Below are 18,183 nucleotides of genomic sequence, written 5' to 3'. Positions count from 1 at the left end.
TTCTCATGTTTAAAGATAAAAATATGTTTTAAAATTAATTTATAAGAATTGGCAACAATAACAATTTTGTCTATTGAAAGATGACATAAATTTTCCATGTGCATATTTTATTTATTGCACTTCGCGCAATAAACAATATGCACATGGAAAATTTATGTTATTTTTCGATAGACAAAATTTTTATTGTTGCCAATTATTAAATCATTTTCATTATGATTTTTCTGGAGAGAAATTAAAATTGATAGTATAAATCGAGTCATTTCTATGTCATTTCATCATGAGGCAGCAAGGAATAGTAGACTTAATAAGTACAGTTTCAAGAAGATACAAAAGGCAAGTCTATGATGGTTCACTCATTTATTTCATATGCAAGATACGTAAATATCATACCATGATACACCAATTTGAATGACAAGAGGACAAATACTTTACTTTTCTGAAATTATCTCAAGAACAATTAAGACTTGATACAACTTAATCCACACCAAAAGAAAACTTTTGGTAATATATAGTACAAACAAGTTAGATTATTGACAATGCAAAAGAGACATTTTTTTGGTAAAAGTCTCTGCCTCCAAAATCTCTTTAGACATGATATACTATTACAATGGTGTTATAAATAAACATTAATATAACATTTTCTCAATAAACGTGCATGATCCCCCTCACTGTTCTATGAAACAAACTTGACACCATCATCCAGTCAAACAATCCATAATACATGTAATATAACTTAAATAGCAAGCAGAAAAAGAGCTTCTTCTTCACGAAAGGACTGAAGTGATTACTTTCTATTTAGTACCAGTGTTATGCAATATTCCATCATGTAACATTCTAGAAATAACACTTTCCCAATTCATTAGTAATATCAATTCAAGTTCAGTGTAATATTGCGTCAATTTACACAAAGGTGACATTGCATATTAAGTAAATAATTTCAAGCCATTTTTCAAAAGAAGAAAATTATTTTTGTTTCCATGCTATTAGTAAGACAAAACATAGTGGTCTTTTTTTTCCCAGTAACATTAACTTTATACTCTTAAAAAGTAAGAAAAGTAAAAGTATTGGTATTAATATCTGTACTCTGACAATGAACTTGAACCTATCCTTTACAAGTATGAGATTGCTTTGTAGAATCACAGTTTAGTAATCATCACCCCTACTAATTATTTCCTTACAAGTAGGTCTTAACAATATTGTATGTTCGAACTGAGCAGTGTAACATCCTTTAACGTCACAGAGTGGAGGGTAAGCATCTAGAATTCCAACATCACAAAGATTCTTTAGAGCAATTAAATATTTAGTCTGTCCTAGTCTATCCAGCCAACGTCTACAGAAAGCTAGGGTGCCAAAGTTCTGGTTGACACAATTCAGCAGTTGTTTAGACTTTTGTACTCTGCAAATTAACCAATGCAAATTAAAAAATTATATAAAACAAGCAAATAATTTACTTCATTGATAACTTATTTCAGGACGAATTTTATAATGCCAACTTCTATAATTTTAAATCCTCTTCGTCTCTGGTGAGACATAAGGCTGCTATGAAGTCAAATAAGGAATGGGAATTCGCAAAATTGAAAGTAATATGCCCAAAACAGGGTTTGACACTAACTTTTCTAGCTTGGTAGCCATAAGGACTTTCTGATCAACAAATTAGGTAGTCCTTAAAATTATCTTGCAGCTCTGTCTTTAGGTATAGTAAAATTTTAAGAATTAATTTAGGTAGTCCAAAGGACTACCCATTAAAATTTGAAGGTAGTCCTCTCTCAAATTAGGGTGGCACAGGACTAATGGACAACTGTTAGTGTCGAACCCTGCCCAAACTATTGAAATGGTAAAATTCTAATTCAGAAAAGAAAAAAAAACATATTCAAACATAAAAAGAAATCATTTCTATTATCGGTATTTGTGGGTAGTTTTGCCTTATTATATATAAATTTCTGTATTTTAGCTAATTAGAACCTCCCATTGATTTTACAAATGGGACACAAAAAAGCACAAAATCTCATATCTAATCAAGAGTCGATGTACTATACAATGCCTTTACATTTAAATTACATGTTTCATACCTAAACATATTGCTGATTTAACAATGTGATATAATACTTTGCTTATGAAATATTACACGCTCTAAATAAAACCCTCGTCAATAAGAATTAATAATAGAATAAAACTATTTAAAATTCCTTTATCAAGTTGATCTACTGGTGTATTGAAACCAGAAATAGATTGGTTTAAGAGCCATTCTCTTTAAGAATCAGGCAGTGGGTACATCATTGTGAAAAAAAAAAACCAAACAAATCTTTCCATGAAATCGTGTTCAAATTGTTATCTGAAATGCAGAAATGGCATTCATCTCTTTTCCAAGTGTCAATAATTAAAGGTATAAATTATATGAAATCAATTGCAATTTCATCACCAAATGGAGATAACTCACCTTTCCCCTATCATTCTATTGTAACTTAGAACTTGCTTTTCTGCATCCTCTTACACTTCTAAGATAAGCAAACTTTCAACTATACTTCAGAAGATCACGAACATTGAGCCAAAGTTGTCAAATTCCTCTGTTTTTGCTGAGCATGATTCATTCTTTTACTGAGCATGATTCATTATTTTTCAATTATGCCTGATTCTTTCAGATTCCAGCACTTAATCAATTAATCAACAGCTTGAATGAATGAATTAATTATTTTATTTGCTTTAAATAATTGAATTTACAAGTGTAATGTTTTGTTCATTTAATTAGAAGTATCACGTACAACAGGATACAGTTTACATAAATATATATGTATATATACAATTTAATTATGTTGACAAAAAAATGTCTCTGAAGATTTTTCATGGAAACAACACGGGTAGAAACATAAAGTTACATGAAGCTCAACAACCAAAATCATTGCCAACATAAGCCCTATCTATATGAAGCAACATATCAAATTTTAAATAAATTCATCCTTTGGAAGACAAGACTTCAGTGACAAAAAGTAAAAAGCAGGAAAGTTTCATGAAATGAGAAGTTGATATCTGACAGCACCCACAATTGCTTACATAAAGCTACACACCGCAATCAATCAGTTAATTTGTAGCAGAGATAATTGCAATGAAATTTGGACAGACAGATGGACAGATTGACAGACGAACAAGGTGATTCACAGATTGACAGACGAACAAGGTGATTCACAGATTGAGTACATTTAAGTCTTGTATCTGATATTTAACTTGTGAAAAAAAATCACAAGGGACAATTTAAAAGCTCACAAATGGAAACAAGAAATCTGTTAACCAATGCTCACTAGTCATAACCCCCAACTTAAGTATATGTTTAAAATATAAACTGAGTTGTTGAACAAGAAGTTATTACTCAAGTAGGAAATAAATTTTCATAAATATAGAAGTGTTACAAAAATAAGAGAGACAGAGAGATGGACTGACAAGAGTACAATAGTAGGCCCTTCTCCTCATATAATAAACCCTGACATTTCTTGAAATGATTGAAAATTCTTTAAAAATTTTGTTGTATTCATTCGTACAACTACTATCAACTTACCGTAGAGGAACATGTCCAACATCAAAATTCTTCATATAATGTGATGTTTCCATGTCATCATGTACCACACCTTTTCCTGTACTACCGAAGGTTTCTATAGCATAAAACTCCATTTCCTGTCAAAATAATAATTTCTACGGTATAAAGTTATGATAAATAATACGGTCTATAAAAATTTAAAGTGAAAAACACTTTCAAAACTCATGCTGTCACCAATCCTCTTTCTTACAGCTATAGGATGCAATATTAACTTGGCATTTGAAATGTTTCCATAAACATTTATGTGATATAGGCTTATGTTATTCACAACTTGCTAATACATTCAGGTTCTGAAACCGAAAAAGTACGATATGATACCTGTATTACTTCCTCGCATTTACATACAAATGTAATGGGCTACAAAGGCTGTGAGTGCTTAATGAATAACAACAGTGTTCTTTTTTAAGTAAATTTTCTTCACAATATAGTTACATTTCCCAATTAAATACATTGTATGTAGATATAATAATATCTTAATATTCCTCTGGCTTCATTGCAGATGTTTTTATCTGAAAGTCATATCAATTATATGCAAAACTATAGTGAAACCTTTGCTATCCTATAAAAGAAAAAAATTACAAAAGACAGAATTGTTGCTGTAATACATGCAATACTAATGTGAAAGTACTGCAATTTGTGGATCCCAATTTTTGTGGATAAGGGAAGAAACACAAATTCAAGGATTCTTGAATTCATGGTTTTGAGGTTTTCAGTATACACATCAATGGGAATTTTCTTTACATTGGAAACCAAATTTCATGGTTAAACCAACCCACAAAAACCATGAAAATTGGTACCCACAAACAATAGTACTCTCAGAGTATTCGACACTTATACTGAAAACATAATACATACCTCCATTCTTGTTGCCTCACCACCCTTCACAATAGGAACAGTTTTTCCAGCATGTATTCTATATGGACTTATGGAATGACCATTCAAGTTTCTTATTGATTTCACTGAAAATAAATGAACCAATGGTAACTTCAGTTTATATAAACTTACCAAGAAAATCTTTATCATTTTATCAAATCACTTTCATACTATCCTATCTGATATATATATATATATATATGTTTCATTTTGGTAAATGACCTTCTGTAGAATACTGTAGTTATCAAATTCATCAGTTTCAAGATACTGGTATAATTTTACAAAGCAAACAAAAAAAGCCAATATTGGAAAAATCAGAAGTAAACAAATTGAGTTCAGCTTTGAATTGAAAAAAAAATCATGTCTGAAGATATCTAGGATTAGCTTTCATTATTTTAAGGTTAAATTTAACTCTCATATGTAACAGTATAAAGAGAATATACCTTGGTAGGTCTTTCCATCAAGTTCTACTTCATATGATTCCATAACTTCCTGTATAGCTTCACCAATATCACATAACCTCACATCAATACCAGCAGCCTTAAAATCAGAATGAATGAAAAATCACCATCAACTATCAAGATCAATAGGGTATATCAAAGTATAAGCTAGAAAACTAGAAAAACTGTCAGCTTTGTTCACTTGAAGATACCCACACTCCCTTCCCTATAAACCCATATAGAAAACCCCATAAATCAATCAGAGAGAAAAACAAAATAGGAAGTGTACAATGGAATCATGTGATCAAGACATTGTGAAAGTTTCATTAAATATCATTCTGTGGTTTTAAAGGAGTTGCTGATTAGAATTGCGGAACAACGAATGGACAGACAACATGATCACTATATAACGTCCACTTTTCAAGCGGGGGTATAACAATAAAGAAAAAAGGAAAAAAATCAGCAGAAAAAGGGAAATAAAGAGCACATATGTCCATCACCTTTAAGCTCACTGCTAACTGCTTAATAAAATCAACCCCAAAAATATGTATTAATCTAAATACATAATAAAAAGGTATAGACCAATAGAAAAATTATCCCATTTTAAATATTTTATATAAACACTGACAGACACAAAGCATTACCATACCTTTATACCCGTATTTGTTGCATCTTTTACTGCTTGTAATAATTTGTCATACTTAGGGTTGAAAGACATGGTGAATGCGCAATCAATAATTCTACCTGGAAAAAAAAAACCATGTCTTCTTAATTTGTAGGTATAAAAAATTAGATGAAAAACAAAGCAGGGCAAAATACATTACTTTTCACATTAAAGTAATTTAATGAAAATGGAAACTGACCACGATTACCGGTAAGTAAAGTTAACTCGATACTGCCTCTTAAAAACTGCTCTGTTTAAACTTTCTCATAACAACACAGTTGAAAGTGAGGGTAAGTTTGGAATGGCTCACAACTTAAAATGATATTGACATTTCACTTTTAAAAATGTTTTAAAAATACAAATGAAAAAAACAAACTGTCTATTTTGTCTGTCAAAATCTTTTATGTTTGACTTTATGATTTCAAATTTGCTCCAGATTCTTTACTAAAAGCCTACCATTTATATGTGTTCCGAAATCTATTTTACAAACATCATCATATTGTAATACTGTAGGGTCTCCAGCATTAGGTGTGTAATGGGCAGCACAGTGATTCAGAGAACATCCTGTAGGGAAAGCCAGGCCTGCTTCTAAACCTTTCTCATTGATCATCTTTCTTGAAATACCTTCTAATGTTTCACTAAAAAAAAGAGAGATTTTTGTGTCATAAAATTATTGTTACATAAAGTACTGACCATGTAAGGAAGTAAGCTTAGCTTCTTTGTTGTTCATAATAACATTTACTGTGCTTATCATTACATGTTAATCTTATCAACTGGATAATTCAGTTTATACATTTTGTTCCATGAGTCAATGAAACACATCTTTGAGCTTTATATATACTGTAAGCGCATTAATTTTTGCGGTTGCTAATATTTGAGGATTCTTACAAGTGAACATATTCGTGAGTATCAATTTTCACAGATTGAAAAAAAATGATAAGCCTTATATAGTGTTAAAAAATCGATTTTGTGGGTACAATTTTTTTGCGCTATTATGTTCAGTGTGAAAATAGCCAAAATTAGTACACTGCGAAAATTGGTAATTTTACAGTACAGGTCACAACCACAATTATGTGGATTTCTTTTATTGACCACAAAGTATTGCTTATTTTCTATGTATGTCTAAAAAAAAAATAAGAGAAACAAATTAAATGTAATAGCATTTCTTTCCAAAATGTGTGACCAGCAAATGTTTTAGCAGCCCAATGAAATATCAAAAATAAAACATTCATTTATTAATTACTATCCTCCACTCAGAAAGTGATGTGATTAATTTAAAAAGTTCCACAGTAGAATGTGACATGGATTCAAGTACAACAGTCCAATAAATTCATACTAACTCTTAACAAAGACCAAGGTGATATTCTCATTAAATCATTATATATCAAACTCTATAGTATAACAATAGATTATTGAGTCAGAACCTTCATATATTGACATATGGAAAGAAATATACAGCTTTCATCGAAACAAGAATAATAATTCTTTGAGCAAATTATACTACATTTTACACTGATAACTTCTTTAGTCATTTTCCATGCTCCTAGATTTTCACTCATTTTTCGTGCTCCCAGTTTTTCACTCATTTTTCGTGCTTCCAGTTTTGCATGTTTTTTTTGGTTATTTCATGTTTTTTCTTGTGTTCATCTGTTTTTCCTGTCTAGTCATGGTAGGAAACTCCTTTAAATTCTGTCCTGAATACAATTTTTCAATATATTTACTATATGGCTATATAAATTTTGCTAAAATCAGCCAGCCCTGTCAAAAAATAGCCAGTCTTGGGCTGGCGAGCAGGCTACCACTTTTAACTCTGGTCTAGTCTTTATCCTGATTATATTCTTCTGATTTCCGCTTGAATCTAGGTCTCTCTTGATCACTCTTTCTAACTTACCATATATCAATCATAGTCAGGCCAGGTTTTATATAATTCTGCATATATTGTCTGGTCTGAAAAAAGAAGGTTATATTTTATTATTTTCTAAATATGGGCAGAGATAAAAGAGTTTTTGGTACAATGTATATTAGGAACAGGTGGGATCAAGTAGAAAAAAAATATACAGTGTATCACTTAGTACATATTTTGCAAAATTTGGTGATGGAATCAAAAGGCTAGGAATGGATTTAATCAAATGATTACATCCCATTGAAAAGAAAATTATTCAGGAACTCTAGATAATAAAACTACAATAACTTAATCAGACTCATAAACTGATGAAATTTGTAATATGTATGATCATCTTATAAACTGCACTTTTCTTGTTAATATGTATCCCTTCTTTTAATTTCACTGACACAACTCACCACTGAATCTACATTTAACTTTCATCAAATGGATAAAGAAGTTCTTTAATTGAACGTAACTGAATATTTTCCTCCACACGTTACAACCATAATTTCGCAATAAAGTACAAGAAGGTTATTATATCATTTATATATCCCAATTAACTATACCCATTTCATACCTGTCTGTGGGCCTCAGCAGCTTGTCTTACTTCTTGATATATGTAGGTATTTGCTCTGTCTAATGCTCGCTTTTCTTCATCTGTGAATCTGTCTTTAGCTGTTTGACTGACAAATTTAAGATAATCATGAGATTCATAATTATTGTGATGGTAATATTTTTCTTAGATATTGATTTTTGTAGTAGTCAATTTCGTCTTTACTAATTTGTAGATTTTATAACAGGGTCCAAGTTTTAATAGAAAATTTATACTTCATTTGGAAATTTATTGACTGACAGAACATAAAAAACCCACTGAAATTAGTACCTTACAAAGAATAGTATAGAATAGAAAAAATAGCATAGCATAGCATAGCATAGCATAGAATCTTCCATAGTATTTCAGGTTTATTAGATTATTTAATATTTTTTTCAGTGAGATGAGCATGAGAAACTCCTGCGAGTTGAAAAAATATTTAATAATCCATTAATCGCTGTTTTGCTAAATTGTAAGGTATTAGTTTTCTTTTATTTTAATTTTCCTTGACCTAAATACGTAAGTTTTATAAGCACTGCAAAATTTCCTTTTGGGACTATTTTTCAGCAATGTGCCACGTGACATCACGTATGTTGGGCAGCTGTGATACACATTTTAAAAAAAAAAAAATCAGTTAATTATGACAATCGCATGAAAAATTTGTTAAATAATTTTTGGATTTATTCATTCTAATCAAGTGAGCTAATGTATTTAATCATTTTCCATTGTAGATTACAAAATATTGCCACAAATTAGCCATTATTTCATACGCAGTAAACAAACAGATGGTTATTTGGGTTGTCAAATATTCATACGCCATTGCTTGTATGTCACGGGAGGACATAGAAACTAGCGATAATTTTCATTCTCACTCGACTGGTGCGAGATTGAAAATTATCGTATAGCAAGATCAAAGGGATTTTAAACAAAATAGTGATAATATATAATATCAACTGGTAATTAGTATCATTCAATTAAAAAGAAATAAGTAACATTTCAGCCATTAAAAAAAATACTTTTTACCATCCCAACCATATAAATATGTGCAATTATGTCTCTTTATTTACTTCCACAGATTTTTAACCAAGTTTGTCTATTTTTGATCAACTTCATCTTTGGCAGTTCAAAACAAGTAAGTTTTTTTCTAATATCAATTGCTTTACTGAAGTTATAGTTACCTCTTGTTAAACCATAACTAATAAGCAATAATTTATACCACAAGTATATTTACCAATCCATATCTTTGACAATGGGATGTTTCATAATTTCACCTTCTGGATAATCTCCATTTGGAAACAGCTCTGATATTGGTATGGATGGGGGAACTGTCTGTTGTTTCTTATCTGAAAAATATGAAAAAAAAAAAACTTTAGTATCAAACTCTCTTTGTCCAATATAGTTGCTTTCCATCAAAAGCTTTACTATATACGATGTGTGCTATGTCATGCTAGCAATACCCCTCCCAACCAATTACAGTCAACATATAGAATAGTGAGGAATCTGGAAAGGGGAGACATGGTACAAGTTATCATGCAAAACCTAAGCATTCCCTTCAAAAGAAGCTGAGAATCTGTTACAGAAAAATGTAATAGACAGACATTATGATAGGCACCGATTGTTACTTTGTAACAGAAATGTACACAGACAATTTGTAACATGATGAGCATCATATAATAAAACATAATCTGAATGTCATGCCAGGAATATTCAAACATATCCAAGATTTAAAAAAAAATCTTGAATCCTTATTCACCCCGTAATGCCTGTACATATTTTTATTTTTAAAAAATTCTCCATATTTTTAACACCAACAGAACAACCAATCTCATCATTGTACGTGTGGCTATACATTTAAATTATAAAAAGTGAAACTGAGAAACAGCAAAACATTCTCCATAATGAAAACAAAGCATTTTATTAGAAATGAGGGTAAGAAAACAAAAATGTGACATTAGTAAAACATTTGAATAGACTTACCTCCTTTCTTCTTTTTCTTTTTCTTGCTTGTAGTACTTGCTGGCTGACCTGTGCAAAAAAATATGTACTTTTGAATTAAACAAGCATTCTGAGAGTATTGCAAAACAACACATAGTCCCTAACTGGCTGTTTATATCACTGATACAATACTACTTTGAATCATCAAGTATAAATGACAAACTGAGGAAATGACCTTGATTTTTGAACAGAAGAAAGGATATGGACAAAGACATGAAAGATGTTCAAATCCATTTAACAGATGCAGATTTGCAAATTTTTATGTATGAACAATTGGACAGATTAGGTTTAATACCTAAACTTGATCTGAAACTCATCAGGGTAGAATCACATACCAAAATCAGCTCAATATCTACAAGCCTTTTGAAAAAATATGAGGAAACTTTAAATTTTGATAATTTTTTAAAGTTCAAGGGCCATAACTCTGACAAAAATGAGCAAAATGAAATGTTAACTTGATCTGTAACTCATAAGGATAGACTCACATACCAAAAATCAGCTCAAAATCTGCAAGCATTTAGAAGAAGAGGCTCCCGGGAGCCTATATCGCTCACCAGGCTAAAGTTTGAAGGGCAATAAATTTAACGATGAGTTGTCCAACAATTTTGACTCAAGAAGACTTTGGTAGGAGTATCAAAAGGATCATTTCTGCGATAGAAAGTTTCTTTTCCATCTATCCTAGTTTTCAAGATATTGGCTGAAAACTGTAAAAATTCATCTTTCAAGGGCAAGAACTCTTATAATGAGTCACCTGACAACTTTGATCCCTGAAGACTTTTGAAGGCCTTATAATAAGGGTCATTTCAGCTATAGAAAAAATTTTGCTAAACCTAACTGTTTTGGAGACGTGTGAAAAACTACTGTGACCACTTTGTTCCATTTTTAGTTTTTTTTTTTTCAAAGGAGAAGATTTTTGAAAGAAATAACATAAAAAAACATCGAAAAAGGGCAATAACTCCAACATGGCTTAACAGGTTAAAATGAAAATTTGACTACAGATAGATCTCATCGTGTTGGACAATTTTATCCCCATGTAAGAATTTGGCTAAACCTAACAGTTTTGGAGATATATGCAAAAAATTACTGTATGACCCCTATGTTCTATTTTAAGTAACGGCAGCCATGTTTTTCGACGGATCAAAAATCCCCAAATCAGTTCTATGCAGGATATCCCAAGGAACATCCATACCAAATTTGGTTTCAATTAGTCAAGTAGTGTCAAAGAAGATTTTTGAAAAATTATTAACCACGATGGACGACGACGACGATGACGGACGCCAAGTGATGGCAATAACTCACATGGCCTTCGGCCAGGTGAGCTAAAAAGGCGAAAAGATTCATTTTTTTTTCTAAACTGACAGACAGACAGATGGACAGACAGAGTGCAAATCTAAAGTCCCCTTCAGCTTAATCTGGTAAAAAACTAACTATAAATATCATATTATCTCATGTACTTTATTTTTTTGTTCTAAATAACATCAAAATATGAACCTGGAAATGAAACTGGCACCACTATGATAGAAAGAACAGTGATGTTGAAGCATCAGTTATTTCTTTAAAAATGTTGTAAAACAACACAGCATTTACCTGTTGTTCTTATATAATATAATAAGCTAATATACAGATGTCACCTTCCTCTCCCCTTCCGCACTCGATGGAAATATATGTATACGAAAAAAATTTTTTGGGGTGTACCTAGTTTGACACTTTGTTTTTCACAAGTTACCAATATTTTGGTGTGTATAGTGCGCATTTGTGTATAATGCGCAGGGTGGTTTTTCCTTTAAAAGTTGATGTATGAAACTTTTTTACTGATGTATGTTTGTATTGTACATGGTGAAAATAGCGTAACTTGTTAGAACCACGAACATTACTGGGTTCAATTTTTTTTTAAATAGAAGGGACCATTTTGTCTGTTTTGTGTATTTATTTCAATGAAGAAATTTATTTTTGTTACTTTTTGTATTTATCTGTTTTGTCAGTGTTCATGTGTATTCATTTACTATTCGGGTAAGAAATGCGTAACGTAGACAATAGCTGAAATTGTTAGCTTGGACATATGCTTTGATTACCTTTGAAAGGTTTCTATTGAGAGTAATAAATTTCTGAAGATAGCTAATTCTAGGTCTGTTTTTACTACAATCAATTAAGGGGTCTGAGCGAACAATGCTGACGGTCATCAAATAGGGCATGTGTGTTGATAGCTCGGCCAAGTGTGATAATGAGATGCAGAATTTTCTCCGATGTGTATTGGGGATACATAAAGGGTTTATGTTTAAAAATATAGTTTTTACGTTGGATAAGGATTCTGATATTTGTTCAATAAAAAAAAGGAAGCCAATATTTTCAAAATGTAGAATATCAAATATCTATGAAGTAGAGTTCAATACAATGTGTAAATAACGATATTTTTTTTTAAACCAACTACTTTGTCTAATGGAAATATTTTAGGGCTCTATCAGCAATGTGCCCAAGATTTTGTTATTTAGTAATTAAATTGTTTAAATTTGTGTGTATTTTAATTACTTCTTTCAAATTGTTAACAAGTTGTGTACATCGTAAAGACATAATTATATACACATCGCAAAGCAATTTACAATCTCCTTTGATAATACCGGTAACTAATTGTCTTGTGTCTTCGTCATGATTAATTAATCCCCTCAATAAATATGTCAGTTGCTTGTTAGATATAAAATTAACAGGTGAAACCATAGTCAGTGACATCTAAATACCCTTTGCAATGCCTCAATAACCATGTGACAACATTAGTTAATCCATACACAAAAACGAAAGTATGGCGGTTGTAAACATACATGTAATCTGCCATGTTCTTTTGGGAGGAAATAAATTAAAACCAGATTATGTTCAAGAAGATTTTATTGACAATCTATGCTTACAAAGGTAACAATTCAACAAAAAACTCATGAAAAATCCATAAATATGCTTTGGCAGCTCATAAGTGGTCTCTGATTCGATGTTGACTCCCTCGAGGTCATTAATTTTCGACCCATCTAAAGTCTGTAAAAATGTGTTGAAACGATGTATGGGTGTATTATATGCACCCCATGATCCGAAATTAGTTTCCTGGTAAAAAAGTGTGCACAACACACACCAAAATACGGTACAGAATCGATCCCGTTGCTACATGTACAATCAAATAAGCATTCCTATGCGAGTTCAAAGGCATATTAATTACCCTGAAAGTGATGAATAAACAGCAGAAACTTACCATTTTCTGACATGTTAGAATTTGTTTTGCTTTTGTTCAACCGTGTTAGCGACATGTACCGTGTTAACGATATCGCATTAACCCGGGTGGATGTACTTGTATAGAAAAATATCAACATTGTACCCCCCTCAAACATACATACAAAAAAATATTTTCTTATTTGTTAGGGTTAGATATAAAATACCAACATAACTGTAAATGAATCACAGGTTTCCTTTAAGCAATTGTATGTAGGCTGCAGAAATGTACTTACTTGGATCTGGCTCTCCATTTTCAAGCTTCTGATTGTTTAATTTGTCTGTGACTTCAGAAACATCACCTTCATTTTCACCATTTTCTGCGTTTTCTCCTCCTAAACAAAGGAGAAAAAGAATACATACATATACTTCCTGGAAGATACAAAAAGTAAATAAAATGCTTCGCATGGTACAGCTTGATACAACAATAGAGGTTAATGTTGAACAATTGAGGCAAGTATGGACACAACATTCAAGCTTGAAATAGCTCTGAACTTTGACTGCAATTACCATAAGTATTTGAAATAGAATAAAAATTTGACAAGAATTGAAGAGGTCCCATTTAGGTCCCTTATTCCTCAATCAATCCTATCACAATCCTCAAAATCAATCCCTGCCTTCCTTTGGGGTGTATTGTTTTCAAAGAGATCTATTTACATTATTCAAACATACCTATACATTTGGGGAACAGTGTCAATACACAATTCATATTGGACACAATTTTTATGGAGGATAGACTAAGCACTTTTGAAACAAAATTTCACTGCCATTCTAAAACACCCAACTCCAAACAAAAATTATTACTATTCTTTTTTGTTGCTGATATTAATTCCTGACAATAAGCACAAAACTCTATGGTAATCTAACACTCCATTTAGTTTCATTACAATCCTGTGCATTGTTCAGGAGGAGTTGTGGACAATGCATCAGACCCAAGATTTGCTGAAAACTGCTTAAGTCCAACAGCCATAGTTTCTTCACTTTTTGCCCAAACATAAAATCTTTACCATATGGACATTCCAATATGGTAATTTAACATGCCACCAGGTTTCATAACAATCCTATAAGTCAATGACGAGGAGTTGTGGACAACACATCAGACCAAAGATTTGCCAAAAAATGCCCAAGTCCAACAGCCGTCATTTCTACAATTTTTCCCGAACTTATATTCCTGACAATATGCACATCCTGATATGGTATTTTAACATGCCAGTAAGTTTCAAAACAATCCTGCAAGCTGCTGTGATGAGTAGTTGCTCTCAGTCTGGTGGTATACTACCATGTGGAACATTATTAAGGAAACTTGTTTATTTATACTAGTCAAGTGCTGTCCAGACTCAAGAAAATGGTTGCTTCTGGCTTATACCCTACTACCCTACCCAGGGTTCTCCATGGAAGCATGGAGGAAAATTTTTAACGGCACAATTTTCGCTGACACCTACACAATCAAGATTTGACAACTGTTCATTTCAATGTTTTGGGGATTTGTGTAGAATTACGATATCCATTTCATTAAATGCATTCTTCCCTCACTTTTTAAGTTTTCTAGTACTTGTTATTTTCATTTTTTAGCATTAAAAATATCATGTACATACAGGTATATTACTCTGACCTTAAAAAAATTGTTGCCAATTTCCAGGAAATTATTAGGTATATTAAATGTACACTGAAAAGTCCATTTTTCTTTCTATTTTCCCACCAAAACATGTTCTCCTGAAATTGGGAGGAAGATACACAACAGAGATAACAGCATGGTTGTGTAAACAAAAGCCAGCCATTTTATTTTCAATTTAAAATGTTTTAGCAAGTATCAGATTGAATAAACATTGTTTTGGGGATTCTATATATTCCTTTATCAGTTAAATCTGTTTCTTTATGTTGAAAATGCTTTTGTATTCAACCTTCATTAAACTTTGTATTTAAAAACAGTCACGTGCATTTGACCAAGAATGATTTAGCTTTGACCACAGTCTTTTTATTGGCTCACTAAATATTATCATCTGACTGACACTTCCCTTAAAAATTAATTTGTGGAATAACTAATTAAGAATCTTATGGGCAATGTAATCTTATCTTCAGATTGGCATCAGTTGTAAATTTATCATGATTAATTGGTTAATATAATCTGAGGCAGTAATTGATGGGTTTCTCTGGCATTGTAGGCAAATAATGGTAATTAAAAATTAATCATGGAAGATGACAATTCTGGTTCAAGCACTCTTAAAGTCTGAACTGTTCTGGATCCCAATTAACTCAATGTTATTTAAAAAATAAAACAATTCCCTACTTTTTCTTTTACAGGCCGCAGGAAACAAGACACGTCACAACCCTCGAAATCAATCAAAGCCTCCTTTTTGTGGTGCTATAATTAATTAGTAATTAAGGCATAAGTGGGTATCATCCTACTTTAGTAACAGGATGCAACAAGTTGCTTTGAATGGTATGATATAAAATGTATCTAGCAAAATACTATTAGTAAGTGGAATACCATATAGTTCTGTTCGGTAATTGGTCAATTGCTCTATTTTCATTGATGATCTCCTATCAGCAGACAAATAAGTGGTAAGGAAAATTCTGTCATCCTACATGATTTAAACAATAAATAGCTTGGGAAGGTCAGTTGGGAATGCAAGTGACGAAGTATCATGAGATCCAAAACTACTTTAAGAGTAATACAGTACTCCAAAACAGCATACCCTAGAATAAGTGACAACTGCAAAATTATAGACACACACATATATTAATATCATTCCCTAAAAGGCAAATTTTAAGAAGAGGTTTACTGTATAAATACAAAAAAAAATAAACAAAAACACACACAAAAAAAAACACAGAGATTAAAAGTTTTGCCTTACACATGTAAATCCATGCAGTCTTCAAGGATTTTTTAAAATTGAAGGTTTCTAAAGGATAACTTCAAATGAAAATCAAAATGTCCACAACTGAAGTCTGCTATTAAAACTTAACAAGCCCTCCCTGAAATTCAATTTTTCTACGTGTCAAAGGGAAAGCAGAACATAAATAACTTCCTCACACCAAAATTGGCCTTGTCCTAATGATGGGCTTCATGGAAAGTGTAATCCTAGTAAGTAATTACATAACTAGAGTCAGGTACTATATACAGATAAACAAAGCAACATGAGTTCTAACAGGAGAAAACAGGGAGAAGGGACTTCTCTTTCAGAGAGACATCAGGGAGAAATGGGGAGGGGTCAGGGAGAGTTAAGATTATTACAAGTATGTGCACAATTCACCAATGCATTTTTATTAATTATACACTACATGTATGTGATATACAAATAACCATGTATATGTTGTTACATAAAATGCTCATGTATACAATAAGCAAATTTCTTTAGATGTTTATTTTCTTTTAATAAAATAAATGTTACAAGTACTTTTTTCTGGAAGCTACATGGAAATGTGTAAGTATCTAAATATTTTGGACAAAATGATTGATTGATTAATTGTTGGTGTTTAATGCCCAAGCAGCAATATTTCAGCTTTACCTGGGCGATGAAAATAAAATGGATGATAAAATGAACATGAAATGATGATGAAATAAAAAATGGTATGGGACACAAGGATAATAGGGTAGATGACTTTTGATTGCCATTGGAAATTAGGAGAGGTGGGCAGGGTCAGGCAATTTAGCCTCCTATGGCGAAGCCAAGAGCCCTAGCCCCCAGTCTGGGTTCTGACTACTATTAAGTCGCCTTTTACAACAAGCTTACACTGATACAGGTGTATTCATTTGATACCTGATAAAGCTGTTACCAAATATTTGATAGATTTTGAAAATTTTTACCAATTATTTTCACTCAAATGGGCACCATTTTTGTTTACCGATATTCGGCAATGTCTGAAAAAGAAAGGGTGACCACTTTGCTTTAAGTGTCCCCTGAAGGCAAAGTGATTGACACCAGGACAACTATTTTGCCAAATTACCCAGTGGCTTGAGCCCTGGAATATTTACCCAAAATTGCCCAACAGCATGAGCCCTGCTCAAACCACCTTTTTAACTAATTATAGAACACGACCATAGTAAGACCTAGTATGGAAAACAGCTCAAGTGTCTGGTCACCAACAAAGATATACTGCGAAAGGGATTATACCAAGAGTGTATCATTTGAAGATAGATGAAATAGTAACAGATTCACTGTACTATGTTAAATCACACTATTTAATCACAATGGACAATAAACTTTGCCTCCCCACCCAAACTCATTTCCACTCATTTCTAAAATGCTGGATCACTAAATCAGTTTAAACTATATACATTGTAGGTCAAAATTGTGTTTGAGTCTGCGCCAATGAGTAGACATTGATGTAGTGATGGTGTTGGGATTACTCAAAGTATACCAAGTTATGCTTTTATGTATATGTCCATTGTTGGCATTGTTGGATTGTCGATGCAGCCATGTTAAGTCAGATGGCAATAAATCGGTTTTGATGTAGAAAGTTTTTCACTAGAGCTATATAGCCTAGAATCATGCATTCATGGCACTGATGGATTGTCATTAGACCAAACATACACCATAACATGTGTAAACCACCATAATATACTCTACTCCAAAGAAGTTGAAACAAAAATTAGAAGTAAACCAACGATTTTGTACATGAAGTCGGGATGTAAAAAACAAAATGAATGAGAGCCTGTAAACATTACAGGAGTGCATGCAGCAGACTCCGTAATCGTCCTTGGCAAATCGTACCAGATTTCTTTTTTTTCTTCTTCTTTTTTTTCTTTTTGACGACTTCTTCTTCCTGACCTTCTACGGGATTTTTGTCATCTTCATCCCCGTTTAAAGCTTCTTGATCTTTACTTTCAAGATCATTTGCAGCAACTTGGTCGGCCATGCTGAACTTGTAAAAAGGCTACGTTTCCACATGACATCTACG

The 18,183-nt window shown here is 32.0% G+C and overlaps 1 protein-coding gene across 1 annotated transcript; it reads right to left on the bottom strand.

Annotated features, from left to right (window-relative positions):
* Nucleotides 1-340: 340 nt before the first annotated feature.
* Nucleotides 341-18,160, bottom strand: LOC148627758 (methionine aminopeptidase 2-like). Its single transcript, XM_088578262.1, has 12 exons — nucleotides 17,997-18,160; nucleotides 13,518-13,616; nucleotides 10,018-10,065; nucleotides 9,272-9,383; nucleotides 8,026-8,131; nucleotides 7,455-7,510; nucleotides 6,020-6,201; nucleotides 5,549-5,643; nucleotides 4,903-4,999; nucleotides 4,442-4,545; nucleotides 3,548-3,663; nucleotides 341-1,396 (listed from the first exon to the last, which is right to left on the bottom strand). The coding sequence occupies exons 1-12, from the start codon at nucleotides 18,139-18,141 to the stop codon at nucleotides 1,144-1,146; spliced, it is 1,413 nt and encodes a 470-aa protein (XP_088434388.1). The 5' UTR covers nucleotides 18,142-18,160; the 3' UTR covers nucleotides 341-1,143.
* Between the last annotated feature and the right edge of the window lie 23 nt (nucleotides 18,161-18,183).

This window comes from Perna viridis, chromosome 1, assembly GCF_037379345.1.
Source record: "Perna viridis isolate PV_CMFRI_1.1 ecotype Kerala chromosome 1, ASM3737934v1, whole genome shotgun sequence".
Classification (NCBI taxonomy): Eukaryota; Metazoa; Mollusca; class Bivalvia; order Mytilida; family Mytilidae; genus Perna; species Perna viridis.
Note: the sequence above shows the minus strand (reverse complement) of the source record. Positions and strands in the feature narration are given on the sequence as shown.